Raw genomic sequence first — 17,425 nt, 5'->3', positions numbered from 1 at the left:
TTAAATAGGGAAGGGGAGTTGGCTTCCATGAAAACAAAACAAAATAAGAATATCGTCTGAGAATCCTCAAGACCATTCACGGGCTCCATGCAAGAATCCACAAGCCAGCCAAGTGGATGCACTTGTGCTTTATCACTGATCACAATGAAAGGAAACAGGTTAATAGCAGCAGAGCAAGGTCCTGTGGAAAGTTCCGTCATGAGCATCCAGCTGCCCTCTCCCAGAAATCTTCTATAGCCAGCGTTTAACCTCTCACAGAAGGAATGTATGGCAGCTCGGGGAGGGGACGGGGGTGCTGCCAACCAGAGACGCTCACCTACGCCTTGGTATCCAAGGTTTTAACTGGTCATCACATCGATGAGCCTGAATTTTGTGGTCTTCTTGGTCACCATGTGGCTGTAGAGGTCAAGCTGGTACTTCATGGGCGTGGGACAGACCCCTTACCATACTCCACAGTGTTAGCACAGACTACCTAGTGTGGCCCAAGACTCCTAGGCAAATGATGACTGTCCTGTAAGCACGATGTATCCAGGGCTTAAAGGTTATCCTTAGCAGCTATGCACAGACTAGACATGTCTTTGAGTGTGTACAAGGGTCACAGAAGGAATCAGTGTCCCTGCAGAGGACCCTGAACACAGCAAGAGAAGACAGGTTGGAGACTTTGTCAAACTTACAGAATATATCCCTGAACTTTTTATTTTAAAGTTAAAGTAATAGGAGCATCCTCGGGGGATGTGTAGGCACACACACACACACACACACAGCATCAATGGCTGGAGAGTAGCTCCAAAGAGACGGTGGCACGTGGCACTCGGCACCCGGCACCCAGGCAGGTGCAGTGCTGACAGCTGAAACATCCATAACATCCCTGCAGCGGAAGCGATGCCTTGGCAATAAAGCGTTCGTTCCTTTCCACCTGGGCCGATTGGTTTTCAGAGGTACCTTGCTCCTGTCGGAGTGAGTCGGATGTGGGAGGCTCGGGGCCAAATTAAGTCTTAGAATTCTAAGATTCTTAGAATCAAGGACTCGGTGCTTCTAGAGCTTAAAAATAAGAAGACGACCTCATTTGGGGAAAAGATTGAACCTGAAAATTAAATAGCTTCAAAGAGAAGCAGAAGTTGCCGCCTGAGCTGGCCCAAGGGTGGTGGGTGGAAGGGACAGCCTGTTTATACTGTTGTTGGGGCTGATATCCCTGTGGTATACTCGCCTACAATGGACAAACTCAAAAGGTTTGGTAGTCCTCTCTACCAGGAACTGAGGGACTTGGGCTTGGTCGTTTTGAAAATATCCCTTAGATGATCCTTTAGGGCTTATTTTCTTTGTAAGTATGTGTATGTGTGCATCTATATGTGGGTATGTGCACATACACATGTGTTCAGGTGCTCACAGATGCCAAAGGTATCAGAACCTCTGGAGCTGGAGTTCTAGGTGGCTGTGAGCCTTCTCATGTGGGTACCGGGAACTGAACCCAAGTCCTCTTGGAAGAGTAGGAAGCACTACTAACCTCTGAACCATCTCTCTAGCCCAGATGACTTTGATGGCAATAGACAGGGTATTCTGAGGGAAAAGTAAGTGATGAAATTGGAAAGCAAGATGCATAACTTTTTTTTAATTGACACAATAATTCTTCATATTCATGGGGCGCTGGACAACATTTCCATATAAGTATACAACAAGTAATGATCAAGTGAGGGTGATTAGCATTTCTGTCACCTCAAACATCGATCATTTCTTTATGTTGAGAACATTCAAAATCTTCTCTCCTAACATTTTGAAATATATAATAAATTATTAAAAGCTGTATCTTTCTCTACTGCGCTGGAGAACTGTAGGACTTACACCTCCTTTAATTGATTTTTGGTGCCTGTTATCAGTCTTTTCTATGTCTTTCCTCCCCTACTCCCCTAGCCTCTGGTAATGTCTGTTCTGCCCAAACCAACACCTCATGTTCTCACTCAAATGTGGAAGCAGGTTTGAATGGCCCTAGATGCTGTATTAAGAAATGTACCTTATGTTAGAGGTGATTAAAGTATTGGACAATTGAGTAGCATGGCCAGATTCGCACAGCAGAAAGGGCATGGGCGGCCATAAACAGAAGGAAAGGAAACTGTTGTTGGTTGTTTTTTGCTCTTTTGGGGGGCCTGCTACCCAGCTCCCAAATAAATCACACACAGAGAACGTATTATTACTTATAAATGCCTGGCCTTAGCTTGACTTGTTGCTAGCCAGCTTTTTTTTTTGGTTTTGGTTTTTTGAGACAGGGTTTCTCTATAGCTTTGGAGCCTGTCCTGGACTAGCTCTGTAGACCAGGCTTAGCCAGATTTCTTAACTTAGATTAGCCTGTATACCTTTTGCCTCTGGGCTTTTCTTTTTCTATTCCTGTATACCTTTCTTTGTTTCTTATTCCATGGCTTGCTGTGTAGCTGGGTAGCTGGCCCCAGGGTCCTCCTCCTCCTCTGGCTGCTTCTTCTTTTTCCTCCCAGATTTCTCCTTCTATCTCTTCTCTCTGCCTGCCAGCCCTGCCTATCCTTTCTCCTGCCTTGCTATTGGCTGTTCAGTTCTTTATTAGACCATCAGGTGTTTTAGACAAAATATCACAGCTTCACAGAGTTAAACAAATGCAACATAAATAAAAGTAACACACCTTAAAATAGTATTCCCCCCCCCAAAAAAAAAACAGTATGAATGAGATGGGGAAGGGCTTAGGAGTCCATTATGGTTCTCAGCAACAGTCAGTGTAGATTCGGAACAATCCTTTCAGAATCAGAACCAGAACCTGATCTGGTTGATGGACAGGGTAAAACATAACTTAGTGCTAGGGGAAAAGGATATGGGATGATCTGTTAATAGAAATCAGAACTTGAAGGAAGGGGTATGTTGGTAGAAGATGGTGAAGCCACTGTTGAAGAGCTGAGTGTATATGTGTATGGAAGTAGCCAGGGCGTATTGGGCTGATAAGAAGATGGGAATTCGGAAATAGATATATAGGTATGTATCTGCCTTGAGGGAACCGCTAATCATCAATTGTCTAAGAACCTCAGGCCTCAGATGAAGGAATTTGGGGTCCAGATTCCCTTTGAGCATGCATGGCTTTGCTTATGACTATGGACCAGAGTCACTAGTTGATAAGTGTCTCCAAGTTTGCTGACTTCCAGACAGCAAGTGTTCCCTGTAAACTGAACGTGGGTCTTTGTTTTGCAGGATTACACAAGGGTAGTATGCCCTGTGATTGACATCATTAACCTGGACACCTTCAATTACATTGAGTCTGCCTCAGAGCTCAGAGGGGGTGAGTGAGCTAACACTTCTCCCCTCTTCCTCCTCCTGCTTCTCCTCTTTTTCTTTCTCTTTCTCCTCATGTTCTTCCCCTCCCTCCTCCTCTTCCTTATTCACTCCACCTAAAAGCAGGGCAAATGAAGACCTCCTGGTAAGTTGTCTGACATGTCCGAGTCTATCCCTTGCAATAAAATCCACTTCAGCTTGGCCAGTTCTCCCGGGACAGTGAAGGGAAATGATGGGGAAATGAGCCAGACACCCCATCCCCAGAGCTCTAGTTTCCATCTGGGACTCACCCCTTGACATGAGGGTGTAGGGAAGCTAGGAGTCCCAGGTTATGTGGGGCCTGACTTGGTCTGCCATCTTGATATTGGCATCACCCTCTCCCAGAGACCCCCACACTCCCCTGCTCTCAGCCTAGGGCCAAGTTCACTTCCACCCAATACTGACTTCCAGATGATTCTGACAGTTTGCGCCAAAACTCCCTGCTTACTTCTTCCTAAGACTCAGACCTATGACTCTCATCCCGTAATGCCCATTCTGTCACCTTTGTGCCACGTGCCTTGGCTTTCACCCTTTGTCCTTCATTTATTTACCTAGCGGGGAGCTTCAGACAGGCCCCACGGGTTAGAATGAAAGAAGAGAATTTAGAAGGAACTTTGATAACCCTGCTGTTGAGCAGACCGAGGGAGACCTGTCTTCCCAAGGACCAGTTTCCCCAGGAACTGGAAAAGGAGTAGTGGGATACGAAAGCTTCGCGTGTTCCCTGAGAAACCAAGTCAACTGGGCCAACGCTGTGTTTCAGGGTTTGACTGGAGCCTGCACTTCCGGTGGGAGCAGCTCTCCCCCGAGCAGAAGGCTCTGCGCCTGGACCCTACTGAGCCCATCCAGTGAGTATAAAGGGCTGCTGCAGCAGGGGGTGGGCAGGTTCAGGTCTACTGGACCCTTCCTGCTGTCCCATGGTTCAGAAAGGTCAGTACTGAGTGTTTTAAAAGAGTGGAAACGTGGGAACAAAAAAACTTGGGGGCAGGGAATCTCTACTTTTCCCCTTGTTCTAGAAGGTTTCTGTCTTATGGAGATTTCTGGGTAAGGGAATGGGACCTTTTAGAGACCTGTGCTGAGGAATGGTAACCAATACTCTTCACCTTCACATGGGCCATGATGGCTTTTACACCTCTGTGGGAGCCGGTTTTCGGGTTCCTCGTGGCTTGACCCAGCAGGTCCGCATAGAGGATGATTAGGACCACGGGCTTGAGTGCAGGTGTCTGGGATGGTCTGCACTTGGCTGTGCTGGGGGGTGGGGTGTCTTTTGCTCCATCCCTTGGCATTTCTATAAAAACCCTGAGGCAGAGACAGGCCGTTGGAATAGGTTCCAGGCCCTCTCGAGGCTATCCTTTATTTTTGATCTGTTTATCTCCACAATCTTAATCCTTCTATCTAATATTTCCTGCTGCTCGTACTCAAGAAACCTCTGGGAAACTGTGGGGTTGGTGGGCAAATGCCCTGCACGCCTCGTGACAGCTAACATGTAAGGGTCCAAGAACATCACATTTGGGCCTCTGGTGAGGGAAGCAATGCTTCCTAGGGCCTATGAGTCCAAGGTTTTGGTTCTCCAGTCTGTCCCAAGAGAAAGTCGTCTTCTTAGGTACTAACTTCTTAAGTTTTCTTCTTATGGACATTGCTTATCAGGGAGGAAGTGTTTCCAGAATTAGACAAACATTCCAGGAGCAGCAAATTGCCATAGCAAGGGCAAACTGAGGGCTCTTGACCTGCTCTCTAGGTTTGCTATGGAGACAAAACCCCCTTTGCTCTCTGGGCACACTAAAGTGAGGGCCAAGACCCTGAGTGTTCACAACCCTAGTCATCGATTTTGCTGATATGTTTCCTAATCCTTACGGAATTACCTTCGTGGCTCCTGCTGCTCTTGCCTACCTGCCTCTTGAACGCTTGCTCTTTCTGAACAGCGTCTCTCTGAGCAATGAAGAGCCATGCTAGGTGAAAGGAGATGCCCCCCCCCCCCAACAAAGGAGCAGGTGTATTAGTTTGCTATGGCTGCAGCAACAAGTACCCAAATTGTTTAAATGGTAGAAGCATGCACCATGGTTTAGAGACAGGCAAGGTATTGGCAGAGTTGCTTTCTCCCAGTAGCTGTCCAGGTCTCTGGGCTCCATGTGCAGATTGCCAACTTCTCCCTAGTCTCCACATCGTCTTCTTGGGATATTCACATTTGCATGCCAATTTCCCTTTGTATAAGAACCTCAGTCATGTTGGATCCAGGCCCACCCTCATTACCTTGTTTTAGCTTGATTACCTCGCTATAGACTCTGTCTCTAGAAAAGGTCACATTCTGAGATACTGGGAATTGGATTTCAGTAGCACTTTTATTTTTGTGGGTGGCGTGGGTGGGCAGGAATTCAAAATACAACATAAAGGTGAAGATTGAAATCAAGGAAGTGGGCAGAGGTCAGGACATGGCCATGCTGCTCACAGCCCTTCTCTTTCTGCTCAGTGGAGGCCAGCTTCGCTCCAAGAGCCTCACTGTGCAGAACTGGGGGAGGAGGAGCACATGGCAGCTCATTGGAAGGGTGTTGATAAGTGAAGTTTCCTGCCTGCAAGGTCAGAGAATTTACAGGCAGAGGCAGATCCTTGTTTTAGATAGCCTAAAAATATATTGGCTCTTCTGAAGAGGGGAAAAAAATTTGCCTTGAGTTCTGGACTCCCCAAAGCAAAGAGTTGGAGGATACTTTCTCATTAAATGATCCCCCGCCTTACCTTCTTTCCAAACACACAGGACTCCCATCATAGCTGGAGGGCTCTTCGTGATTGACAAAGCCTGGTTTGATTACCTGGGTAAATATGACGTCGACATGGACATCTGGGGTGGAGAGAACTTTGGTAAGTCTTTGTCTTGTGTGTCACAATCGCTATTGTTCAGTGTGGCCTGAGAACTCTGTGTCCCTAGGTGTCACATCAATTGAACAGTTACCAGGATCTGTTGGTTGGTGGGAGGGTGGTATCTAGAAATGTGAGTCCGAGTTTGGAAAAAGTCTGGTCAGGGTTCCAGACAGTGATTGTAGGAAGGTGGTCATAGCAAGAGAATTTCACCATGGCACATGTAGATACCAAGGACCAGGGACGCATGCCCAAGCAGGTTCTGGAGGGGGAAAGTGAGATGTGAAATCCAAGAGAACAAAGAATGAATACCAAGTCCATGGGGCCAGATACCGGCTGGAATTAGAAGCACTGAACTTGGGAATCTGGAGTTGAAGAAGACTGAGGAGGAAACGAATGTAGCACAGGAATGAGTAGAGCAATCCCTTCTCATCATAGTTGGGGGTTAATCACCACAAAAAAACCCTGAGGTAATTTACCCTTACCTTTTAGTGGGAAAAGAAGGGGGTGCAGAGTGGCTGGCTGCTAGACCCAGCTGCCCTGCCCTAGCTTTAGTAGTGACTGATATTTGTAGCTATAGGAAGAATATCTCAGATAAGAAGTCCCATTTCACCCAGCTAGTAACTCTAAGTTATCCTCTTTCTCTCCGTGGGGCAGTGTAGTTTGATGAACAGCTCTCCTTCTTGGAGGTGCTATGCATATCTTGAGGTAAGTAAGATTGGTAGTATCCATCCCATGGGCATGTGAGTTTCTACCTAGGAAGTGAGACCTAATGGGTCTGGTTTATACAGTCTGCTTCGCCCTTGAATATCTCCATCCCTCAGTGTGCCTAGGGCCTGTTGTGCAAGAAGCCCGCAATGACTGTTGGTTGAGCAAGCCAGTCACAGAAGTGTGAGAGGGAGAGTCTTTATGTGAGGAGTGCTTCCCCTCTGTGGGCACTGGGGGGAAGGGTGTGCTGGCATGGGCTTGGGGAGCAGTACACAGGCCAGAAAAGTGATCCATGGGCTCATCCTGGCGTTATGCACTGCCACTGCTGTCTCCCGTCCCTGCCCTCAGGGTGTTTTATGGCTTTCTTCCTCAGTCACTGAGAATTATTTCTCAGAAATTTATGGCTTTGGCCTAACCCGCAGCATCTGCTCCCCCAGCCTGGACAGGATAGAGGAGAAATCTATCAGGAAATTGGTCTCTTGCCAAGGTAGGGGTCAGACTGGAAGCATAGTGAACAAAACTGGAATCTCCAGTCCCCAGCACACAAGTCAAGGGCGACTCCTCTCCTGGGGGAGTCAGTCCTCGATGGTCCCGTGGAATGTAACAGAGATTGTGAATGTGCTGGTGTGGGGGTTCAACGCTAAGTTTGCCTACAGCAGCCTCGGTGAAGCCGGGTATCTTACTACACAGAACCATTTACTTGCAAGTTCCCCAGGCACACGGCACTCCACTCACATCGTCACACTTAGTGAGAAGTTCCAGCCCTCCTTCCCACCAGCAAATAACTGCTCCCTGCAGCCCATCCGACAGATGGCTGGGATTTCGGTCTCTGCCCCGATGCCGCTCGTAAAGATTCAGAAACCGTTTCTCTGGTCGGCGTATTCTGGGTCGAGAATTTTTTTTTTTTCCTTTGGTTTTTCGAGACAGGGTTTCTCTGTGTAGCTTTGCGCCTTTCCTGGAACTCACTTGGTAGTCCAGGCTGTCCTCGAACTCACAGAGATCCGCCTGGCTCTGCCTCCCGAGTGCTGGGATGAAAGGCGTGTGCCACCACCGCCCGGCGAGAATTTTGTGTGTGTGTGTGTGTGGAATTGTTAGAAAACCCTTCAAGTTCCAGCTCGGCTCCATCCAGTTTGTCTGCCGGGGTTCTTCCTGTCCTCTTGAACTGCACAAGGTGATGATGATCACTCTGGGATGTGGCAGTCTCATTTGGATGCGGGCAGCGCTGTCGCTGGCAGGATGGCACCTTCTGGTCCCACTTACCCGGCACCTTCCCTTCAGAGCGATGTTAACGCACGTAACACACAGCTGCTCAAATCAAGATGCAATCTCGTCGAGCCGGCTTCTGAGTCGGCGTTTGGCATCGCCACGGGCTGATTTGAATAGAGAAGTTGGGAAACGGTCCCTGGGAGGTGTGGGAGAGATGTTTTATAATCCATCCCAAGATTTTTGAGACCACGGAGAAGCACTGTAGACAGCCACCGCGGACGGCAACCGCTTTGTTTCCCTGCACCCCAGCATCCTATTATGTTGTAGCCAGCTCACCACACTTTGAAAGACTTTTCGGGAATTTTTCCCCTTTATTTTATTTTCTTCTCCTTCTTCTTCTTCTTCTTCTTCTTCTTCTTCTTCTTCTTCTTCTTCTCCTTCTCCTTCTCCTTCTCCTTCTCCTTCTCCTTCTCCTTCTCCTTCTCCTTCTCCTTCTCCTTCTCCTTCTCCTTCTCCTTCTCCTTCTCCTTCTCCTCCTCCTCCTCCTCCTCCTCCTCCTCCTCCTCCTCCTCCTCCTCCTCCTTCTCCTCCTCCTCCTCCTCCTCCTCCTCCTCCTTTCTCTCTCTCTCTCTCTAAATTTTTATATACCAGAAAACAAAGAACCGTTTTCCAAGAATGGCTACATCACATGATTGTGTACACAAAGTGGGGCCAGGAGTAACATTTGCAAGATAACCAGGCCTAAAAGTAGGAGAAGGGTGAGAATGCTAAGGTGGGGGTCACGTGATTGATGATCAGCTGTCTGGATGGAGAGTGTGAGCAGTGCTTTGGCTATAAAAGAAGGTAAAAGATGCTGCCTCTCAGAATAAAGGAATTCTGTCTATAGGCTCTGTCAGGGGATTCTCACCTCCCCATACCCATACCACCAAGTTACCAAGTCCTCAAGATCCGAGTCAGTATCCCTCTCACCTACCTTTTCTCTCCATCCCAGCCAGGCCTTTGACAAATGGTTCTCCATCGATGTTTATTGCTGTCAAATCTACTCTTCAGCTCCCAGCATGAGAGGCAAGCCTCGCAGGTCTTCATCCACAGCTCTGCCTCCCTCCCATGGCATTGTCTGTCTTTCCAAGCTCACCAGACTTCTCCTCCCACTTCCAACCTCTGTACACTCTCCTGATCTTTCAGACTGTTCAGGTCCTCTACAAGGATGGAGCCTCCTTATCCACCCACGGTGAACCCTCTCAGATGGCAAGGGCAGGTGACCTCTTCTACTACCGGGACACACTCTCTGCCTTCTCCTTTACTACCCACCCTTCCCCCACCCACCCACTCTGCCAACCCGTTTCCTCCACACAGAGTTTCTTTATACCACCATTGTGCTGACCATCTGAGAATGTTGTATCTGTCCCATTGTCTGTCCCTGTCCTGATGCTGGCTCCCTTAAGGCAAGAGCAGAAAGTTCATCTCATTTCTGGTTCTCGGAGCCCAGAAGAGTTGAAACTGCTCACAAAATGCATGTGTGAAAAGCGAGAGACTGAATGGAAAGGGATTTCTGGGTGGGAAGGCAATCCAGACACAGATGTCTCCCCCATGCTCAAACCTACAGATGCTCAAGTCCCTTATATAAAATGGCATAAAATTTGCGTAGAACCTATGTGCAAGCACTTGTATTTCTTAAATCACGTCTCCATGACCCATAATACATAATACCGTGTAAAATACTATGTAAACAGTTGTAAACTATGTGATTTAGGGGAAGATAGTGAGGAAAACAGCTATACATGTATGCTCAAAACAAACACAGTTGTTTTCTATTTTCAATAAAATACTAATCCACGGTTGGTGGAACGTGGGATGAGGATGTAGGACAGGCGATACAATACTCGAGGTACGAGTAGTTTACATTGAACACAGTGGGGCCATGTTTGAGGGGTCTCTTTGATTACGTCAACAATAGCAGCAGGCTGATGTGTCCATCCTTTCCAGAAAATAGACCCTCTGTGTGCTCTAGATATGTTTACCTATGTAATGTGGACTTGGGTTCTCAGCTCCAAAATTCCGTGCGCTCTTTGGCCGGGGTGACTGTGACTGAGCCCGCTCCTACCCTCGCCCAGCCCCATCTCCGCTTCAGAAGCGGCTGCAGATGGATCGATGGGCTGCAGGGCCTTGGAAAAGCCATGCTGTGTCTTGGTTAACCTCCCCACCTGCTGACCCTGGCACTTCATTTCCACCAAATGTTTCTAAAATGAGCTGAGCACTTTTGATAATTATATCCACAGTTTAGGATATGAGCAGGCTTTAGGGAAATGTGGCTTTTAGATTTTTTTTTTCCCCTCAGAGGTTGATTTGCATTAAAATTGGATACTTAAACTCCAATTTACATAACACAGGATACATGTAATATATCTACTTACTCTGAGCTGAGCGACATCTCACTTTTAGCTTTTGGTCTCTAGAGGGAAAAAGGAATCTGTTGCTAGTCACAAAGTGTATGTGCAGCGGGGTGGGGGGTGGGGGTTCGTATTTCCAAAAACAGGAAGCTCGGGCACATATGCGGGGAGAATATGGGATCCCTGAATTTAGAATGGGGGGTTTCCAAAGCACAGCAGGCACCAAGGACAGTGCTGAAAGGAGAGATGAGGTAGAGCCTGAAAGAGACTTGCCACCACCCACCATCCTCAGAATGGAGACTAGGATGCCAGGCTATTCCAAGCTCAGGGGATGTGTGTGGTACAGGAAGAACCCAGACCGTGAGATCAGCCAGGAGTAAGTTTGAAGCCCATAGTTATCAGTAAGTACCCTTGAGAAAGTTACTTCATCTCACTGAGCCTGTTTCTAGGGCTTGAAAGTAGAAATGGTGATCTCGAAGGTAGGGTGAGCAGCCCCCCAAAAGATATCCACCCCCCAAATACCTGGACCCTGTTAGGATGTGACACAAGATTTTTAGGTAATGTGATGAGGTCACTAATCAATGACCTGAAGTTAGGGGATTTTACAAATGTGTCCAATCTAATATCACAGGACCTCTAACATCAGAGAGCTTTCTTAGGCAGCAGAGAGATGGCATAAGCCAGATGCCGTGATCCAAAGGGACATCAGCAGCTGTTAGTTTGAAGATGGAAGAGACAACTGGAAGTAACTGAAAGGAATTCTGGGCCATCAGCCAGCAAGGAGAAGGGCACCTACGTCCCGCAGCCCTAAGGAACTTCGGAAAACAGCTGGATGAGCGTCATAGCAAATTCTCCTTCGGAGCCTCCATGAAGGGACACTATCCTGCTGACACGTTCAGCCATATAAGATACTGAGTAGAGGCCCCTCCCAAGCCCTCTAAGTCTGGAGTGAATTGTTAAAAGTGACGCCGAGAAACTCATCACATCTGCCTCTCCCCGGGGCGTTGTGAAGACAGCTGAGTCTCTCCTCCACAGTGTTGGCTGCCTGGCCTTCAGGATGCACGTGACCAACGTCCAATAAAGGAGGGCTGTCTGACCCTATTGAGATACGTCAGTGCCCACGCTGTTGCTTTGTTAGGGAAATGGCCTCCATGAGGAGGGACACCCACATGTGAGGAGACCCCACATTTGAGGAGATGCTACCTTTCTCCAGTTAGGAAGCCGGCATCTTGATTTGTGACACCCTCTGTGATTCTCCACAGGCCACCCTTTGCTGCTGCTCCTAAATGTCCCACATTCTGTGAAGTTAGGGACACTGGTTGCTTATTTGCCACCAGAGTCTGGAAAGTTAAAGGGGGTTTGTAGTCACATGGCCATGGGTGACTTCCATGGACATGTATGCAGTTAATACTTGTCCAGCATGCAGTTTGACTCACAGATCCAAAGCTCTCTATAAGATGACATTGTAGTCAAATCAGAGCATTCATTGAAAGACAATGGCAATGGTTTACTTGATTTTATGCTGCTATAGAAGAATAGCATGCTGGGTGGCTTATAAGGAACAGATTTATTTCTTACTATCTTAGAGAGTGGGAAGTCCAAGATTGAGGGGTCTGCATCTGGAGTAGGTTTGCTTGCCCGATCATCGCCTGGCAAAATGTAGAAGCAAGAGAACACACTATGGGCAGCAGGAGTATGGAAGGCAAACTTATCCTTTTATAGAAATAGCTTCCTGTGATCACAAACTCATTCCCTAGACAACAGCATTAATCCATTCACCAGAGCTGATCCCTCATGACCCCTCGGAGATCTTAGGTTTTCAACTGATTTGCTTTGGAGATTAAGCCTGCAACCCATGAACTTGGGGAGAGATACATACAGGCCTTAGCTCAGAGCTAGCTTCTTGGTCCAGTATAAGCTAGGAAATTAAAGTTACTGAATTACCTGTCATATAAGTAAGGGCAGATTAATGAATGACAGCAGCCAGGTGAATGTCTCTTCTGCCCACCACTGTCTCCCATATTCCCTTTGTCCTCAACAGGTTTAAGCTTCAAAAGAGGTAGAATGGCTAATGTGATCTCACACATCACAATATGATGCTCCACTTACAACAAGGACCAAGGAACCAACAAGATGGCTCAGGGGGTAAAGCACTTGTCCCAGAGCCTGTGGACCTGAGTTCAATCCCCAGAAACCACATGGTAGAAAGAGAGAACCAACACCCAGAACTTGTCCTCTGATGGCCGTATATATTTTGAGGCATACGTGCACATGTGCAGACCCCCCCACACACACCCACCACACACTAAATAAATGAAAAATAAACAGAACCAATAGATATAGCTGTTCTTGTAAGAATTGGTGCCCTTTGCCTTTGTTAGAAATCAGGCTACAAAATGAAGCCAGAACTTTGACCAGGGATGGTGTGCTTCCTGGGAAAAGGGTTACTCTATGTCCCCTGAATTCCTACCTACCACTTACAGGCTCATCAGATGGGTGTTGATTCTAATGAAAGGTGAGGGTTCTATGGTAAAAATTGTTGATGGATTGATGAGGAGCTGGAAGACAAGAGAAAGGAATGCAGGGCATGAGGGCAATTTTCTCTCAAATATTAATCTGAAGTTAAAAGAAATAAGATCCCATCACAGTACCCCCAGTGAGGATGGAGTAATTACACATCTCCCTGCCTGGAATGCAGAGTAGATCTGGATCTGTGTGACATCCATCACCAGGGAGATGGTGCAGGGGCTGACTGAACAAGAACCCCTTTGCCTCTCCATACGAAGACTCTGGCTCCTTCCAACCTCACTGAAGACATGATAGCACTGTGCGAGTGCAAACCTGGAGAGCAAGACTTCAGACCTCAGCCTCTGTGGTCCAGGCATTTGTCCAAGCCCCCTGTGGGCTCACTCAGGATGGGCAGACATTCCCGAAGGCATTCATAAAACTGCCAACCAAGCAGGCCTGGTTGTGTGAGCATGAGAGGTTACTCATCCTTCTGAAGTCATGGTACTGATAAAGTCAGGCTCTTTGTGCATCCTGGATTTTAAGGATTCTGCAGAATAGTACTTAGAAGTCATTACACCAACCTGAAAACTCTACAGTGTGCCCCTTGGATGGCCTCTTGACTCAAGCACAATACAGGGACCCATGGCAGGTCACATGTCTCTCAAAACCCCAATTACAACCATCTGGACTTGAGATTTGAGAAACCTAACTCATCCCAGGCCAAGACTCCTCTGGATGGAGCAGCTGGCCTGAAGGAGAGCTAAGTTTGGTAGGGTTGGGTGTGTGACTTGATGAGGCAGAAATGGGATGGTTGATTATGTGTTTGCTGCTTGTCCTACTTTTGGGGTGCCTTGAAGTCCGAATCTGTATCTGCAGGTGGACTGGCCGGTACCAAGTGCTCAGCTCCGAGGAAGAGGGCTGCCCAGATAACAACTCGGAGTTTGGAGTCGGGAAAAGTCTATCAGTTCCTAGTGTCCTGCCAGTTGCCCTAGCAGAGCTGCATTAGAAAATAAGATCATCAGTAAGCACTGAGTAGGACCATTATGAAGATGGATAAGAAACTGCCTGGCCTTAGAAGTACAGGAAGGGACCATTGTCTTCCATGGCCAAGGGCTGAAGAGCTGTGATAGTTCAAGATTTGGCACTAACACAACACATGGGAAATTGAGATGGGGGAAGATGGGCTTGGAGGAGGAGGAGGAGGAGGAAAGAAGACAGGGACTATGGGATGATGAGAGAGAGGTAGAAGAGGGAGCGAGGTGGCTCATGCATCTCTCATGAAGTGTCAGCGATCCCTGAAGTTGAGCACTGTATCCTGAGGTGGAGATGGGGATGCTGGCATGGAGGTTGAGTCCTTAGTGTCATCGAGTGGGCCCTGGAGTCAGACAATGAAGCACTCGGTGTTGGATAGACGTCAAGGGACGGTGTCACTGAGGGATGAGAAGGAAGGGGACGAAGGGCCAGGTGATGGGACTGTTGACGATGGGAGACGGTACTTGACTGGTGGAGGGCAGGTATCTGAGTTAGGGTTTCTATTGCTGTGAAGAGACACCATGACCGTGGCAACTCTTATGAAAACTTCCAATTGGGGTGGCTCACTTACAGTTCAGAGGCTCAGTCCATTATCGTCATGGCAGGGAGCATGGTGGCATGCATGCAGACATGGTGCTGGAGAAACAGCTGAGAGTTCTACATCTTACAGGCAACAGGGAAGTTGACTGTCACACTGGACAGTATCCTGAGCCTAGGAAATGTCAAAGCCTGCCGCCGCCGCCCCCCCCCCCCGCCCCCATACACTTCCTCTAACAAGGCCATACCCACTCCAACAAAGCCATACCTCCTAATAGTGCCACTGTGAGATTATGGAGGCCAGTTACATTCCAACTCCCACAGCAGGGGCTAGTCAACTCTGAAACAAAAGGCTGGGCAGGGGGACTGCAAGGGAAAAGGTAGCTTATTATAGGGTAGGGAGAATTGTGGAATTGAGGTTGCAAGAATTTGCTTTTCAAATATGGTGGGACATATGTCTCATTTGAATACATGGAAAAGAAGACACTGGCTGAAACACATGCATCTGTTTAGCGAAAAGCTGGCACAAAGTGTGTAGCTTATATCTCGTAAGCCAGGCCATCATCTCATGTGCTGGGACTTTATAGGGATTTCCTTTTCAGAAAGTGGAGCAGTCCCTTCTTAGGGGTACCTGGAGAAGAGCTGATAAGCGTGCACACCAAAAAGAAGACTCGGTCACACATGGAATGGACGGGATTCCACATCTGACCTCTGAGATCCCTGTTGTAGTGTCTGATCAAGGTGTGGGTTCCGAGAGTCACACCTCGCTGAGTGGCTCACAAACACCAGGCATCAGACAGTGACCTGGCTGAACGCCAATTCGCTATATCTGGGACCTTTGAGGAGACACAAAATCTTGGGTATTAAGTTAATAAGCTCCAGGGTCTCCTGTAGTGTTGGCAGAATGAGGAAGAAGCAGGAAGTGGCCTGGGAAGACGCACACCCAGGTGGGCGATGTCATTAGTGTCTGAGTTTTCAAGAGATTGCCTTCCCAAGGGTGTCTCACAATTGACACCGCTGAGCCTCTGATGGTACTCAGTTCCCAGCCGTTCTCAGAAGTCTCTTTCATCCGATGCTGGCAGCAGTTCTGTGGAGGATTTTGATGGTCTTGGTTTAACTCACAAGGAGATCAAGATCAAGCCTCGGCAAGCTGAAGCCCTCTTTCCCAAGGATGCATCTACTAGGTCACCACAGACTTGGAAGACAAAGCCAAGTTCTTCCCGTATCTTCTCGCCGTTTTTTTCTGGGTGCAGCCTGGCTGGGAGAGGCAGGCAGAGCCGCAGGTACTGAAATGGTAGAAGAAGGCTTGGTGTAAAGGAAGTCCTGCCTGCCACACGGGAGCCTTTGTTTTACGAGGAGGCAGGAGGGGGCAAGAAAGGTTGCTGAGAACATCTGAGAGCAGGGAAGGGGGAGGGGGAATCCCAGGGTAAGTGCCTGCTGTGAGAGCTGGTAGGCTGGAGACACTGCAGGAGTTAGGAGGAAAGCAGAAAAGAGAGGCCATGTAAGGTAACCTGGGGAGGCTGAAAGGTGAGACCCACACTGCTGGAGGTAGGCTCGCTCATACATGATGAAAAGGCCCTGGGATACCTACATCCATATTCTCTGTCTCTGGACTAGGACTGCATCACAGGGGCAGCCAGTCTTGGGTATTTTTTTTTTTCCTTACGGAGCCTGTCCCCACACTTGAACTTCAGCGCAGAGGCATGGACCAGGCAGGAAGCCCCACACATTAGAAATTGCTTTCTCCCCCTTCTACTACTGATGTGCCCAGTAGGGTGTGGGGTGGGAGAGGGAGTTTGGGTAGACTCAGGAAGGGGTGCATTGTGTACAGAGAATTTTAAAGCAGCTATACAACTGTCTTAAGATGCTTTTCACTGTCAACCACACACAGGCAGTTTCAAACAATGGCAGTGATAAAGTATTCCCCTGCTGTTTCCTACTGCTGCTACTACCATCTCCCTGATTCCCTGGGGCTGAAGTCGGGGTAAAAATCTGGCCTGGAGCCTCCTCTGAGTAGCTCCAACAGAAAATCACACCAGCCACAGCCTTCTCTAACTCCATCCCACCCACCACCACTCAGCAGCAAACAGGAAGAGGTAGATGTATGTGTGAAACCCTGCTCTGGGGAGCATCCTCAGTAGCTCTGATTATTGCTCAGACCCTGTCTTCCTGACCTAGACTCAGTTGGCTCATATTTACCCAGTGGGAGAATGGCAGGCTTGGTATGGTCCAGGTGTCTTCTGCTGCGTCTTTGATGTGGTGTTTTCTACCTCATCCTGAGTCTACTCCCAACAGATATCTGGTCCCTAACTTAGAATATTGTGGTTTTTTTTGTTTTTTTTTTTATTCTCAAATGAATCCCTTCCTCCTCCCTCCCTCCCCCTCCTCCATTTATTTCATTGGGAGGGTGCATTATATGTGTGCCACAGTGTTCCTGTGGCAGTCAGAAGACAACGTGTGGGAATCCATTCTTTGCTTCCGTCATGTTGATTCTGTAGACTTAACTCGGGTCTTCAGGCTTGGTAGCAAGTACCTTTGGTGGCTGAGCTGCCTTGCCAGTCTTGTCCTCCATCTTTGTTCTGGCCATTTGTGACCATAGAGGGTGAGTGTGACTGATTTTCCACACTGGAAGCTTTGTCCCTGTATCATATTCCAAAGCAAGCCTTTTATTATCTCCCAACACATCCCACTAGGGTCCCCCACATCTCCATGCCGTCTATTGAGCTGTTCCAGGTCCAGTCTTCATGGTGTCGGGACTTAAACCTAGATGTGCTCCCAAGCATTGGAACACACAGCCTAACTGTAGGATTTGTTCTTAGATGCCGGTGAAGCCCCAGACCCAGTATTTCAAACCCAGTATTGAAAGATTGGCAAGT

At 48.0% G+C, this 17,425-nt stretch overlaps 1 protein-coding gene across 6 annotated transcripts in view; it reads left to right on the top strand.

Moving 5' to 3' along the window:
• Window positions 1-17,425, top strand: part of Galnt14 (polypeptide N-acetylgalactosaminyltransferase 14) — a 234,387-nt gene that overhangs the window by 191,761 nt on the left and 25,201 nt on the right. For all 6 annotated transcript variants that reach the window (XM_052746236.1, XM_052746235.1, XM_052746233.1 and 3 more), the window contains exons 7-9: window positions 3,202-3,289; window positions 4,082-4,166; window positions 6,068-6,171. In XM_052746236.1, coding sequence (XP_052602196.1) covers window positions 3,202-3,289; window positions 4,082-4,166; window positions 6,068-6,171 — 277 coding nt within the window. The remainder of the gene's footprint in view (window positions 1-3,201; window positions 3,290-4,081; window positions 4,167-6,067; window positions 6,172-17,425) is intronic.

The sequence above is a fragment of the Peromyscus californicus genome, unplaced genomic scaffold, assembly GCF_007827085.1.
Source record: "Peromyscus californicus insignis strain IS unplaced genomic scaffold, ASM782708v3 Scaffold_1__1_contigs__length_55948999, whole genome shotgun sequence".
Taxonomy (NCBI): domain Eukaryota; kingdom Metazoa; phylum Chordata; class Mammalia; order Rodentia; family Cricetidae; genus Peromyscus; species Peromyscus californicus.
This window is presented reverse-complemented; position numbering and strand designations above follow the sequence as displayed.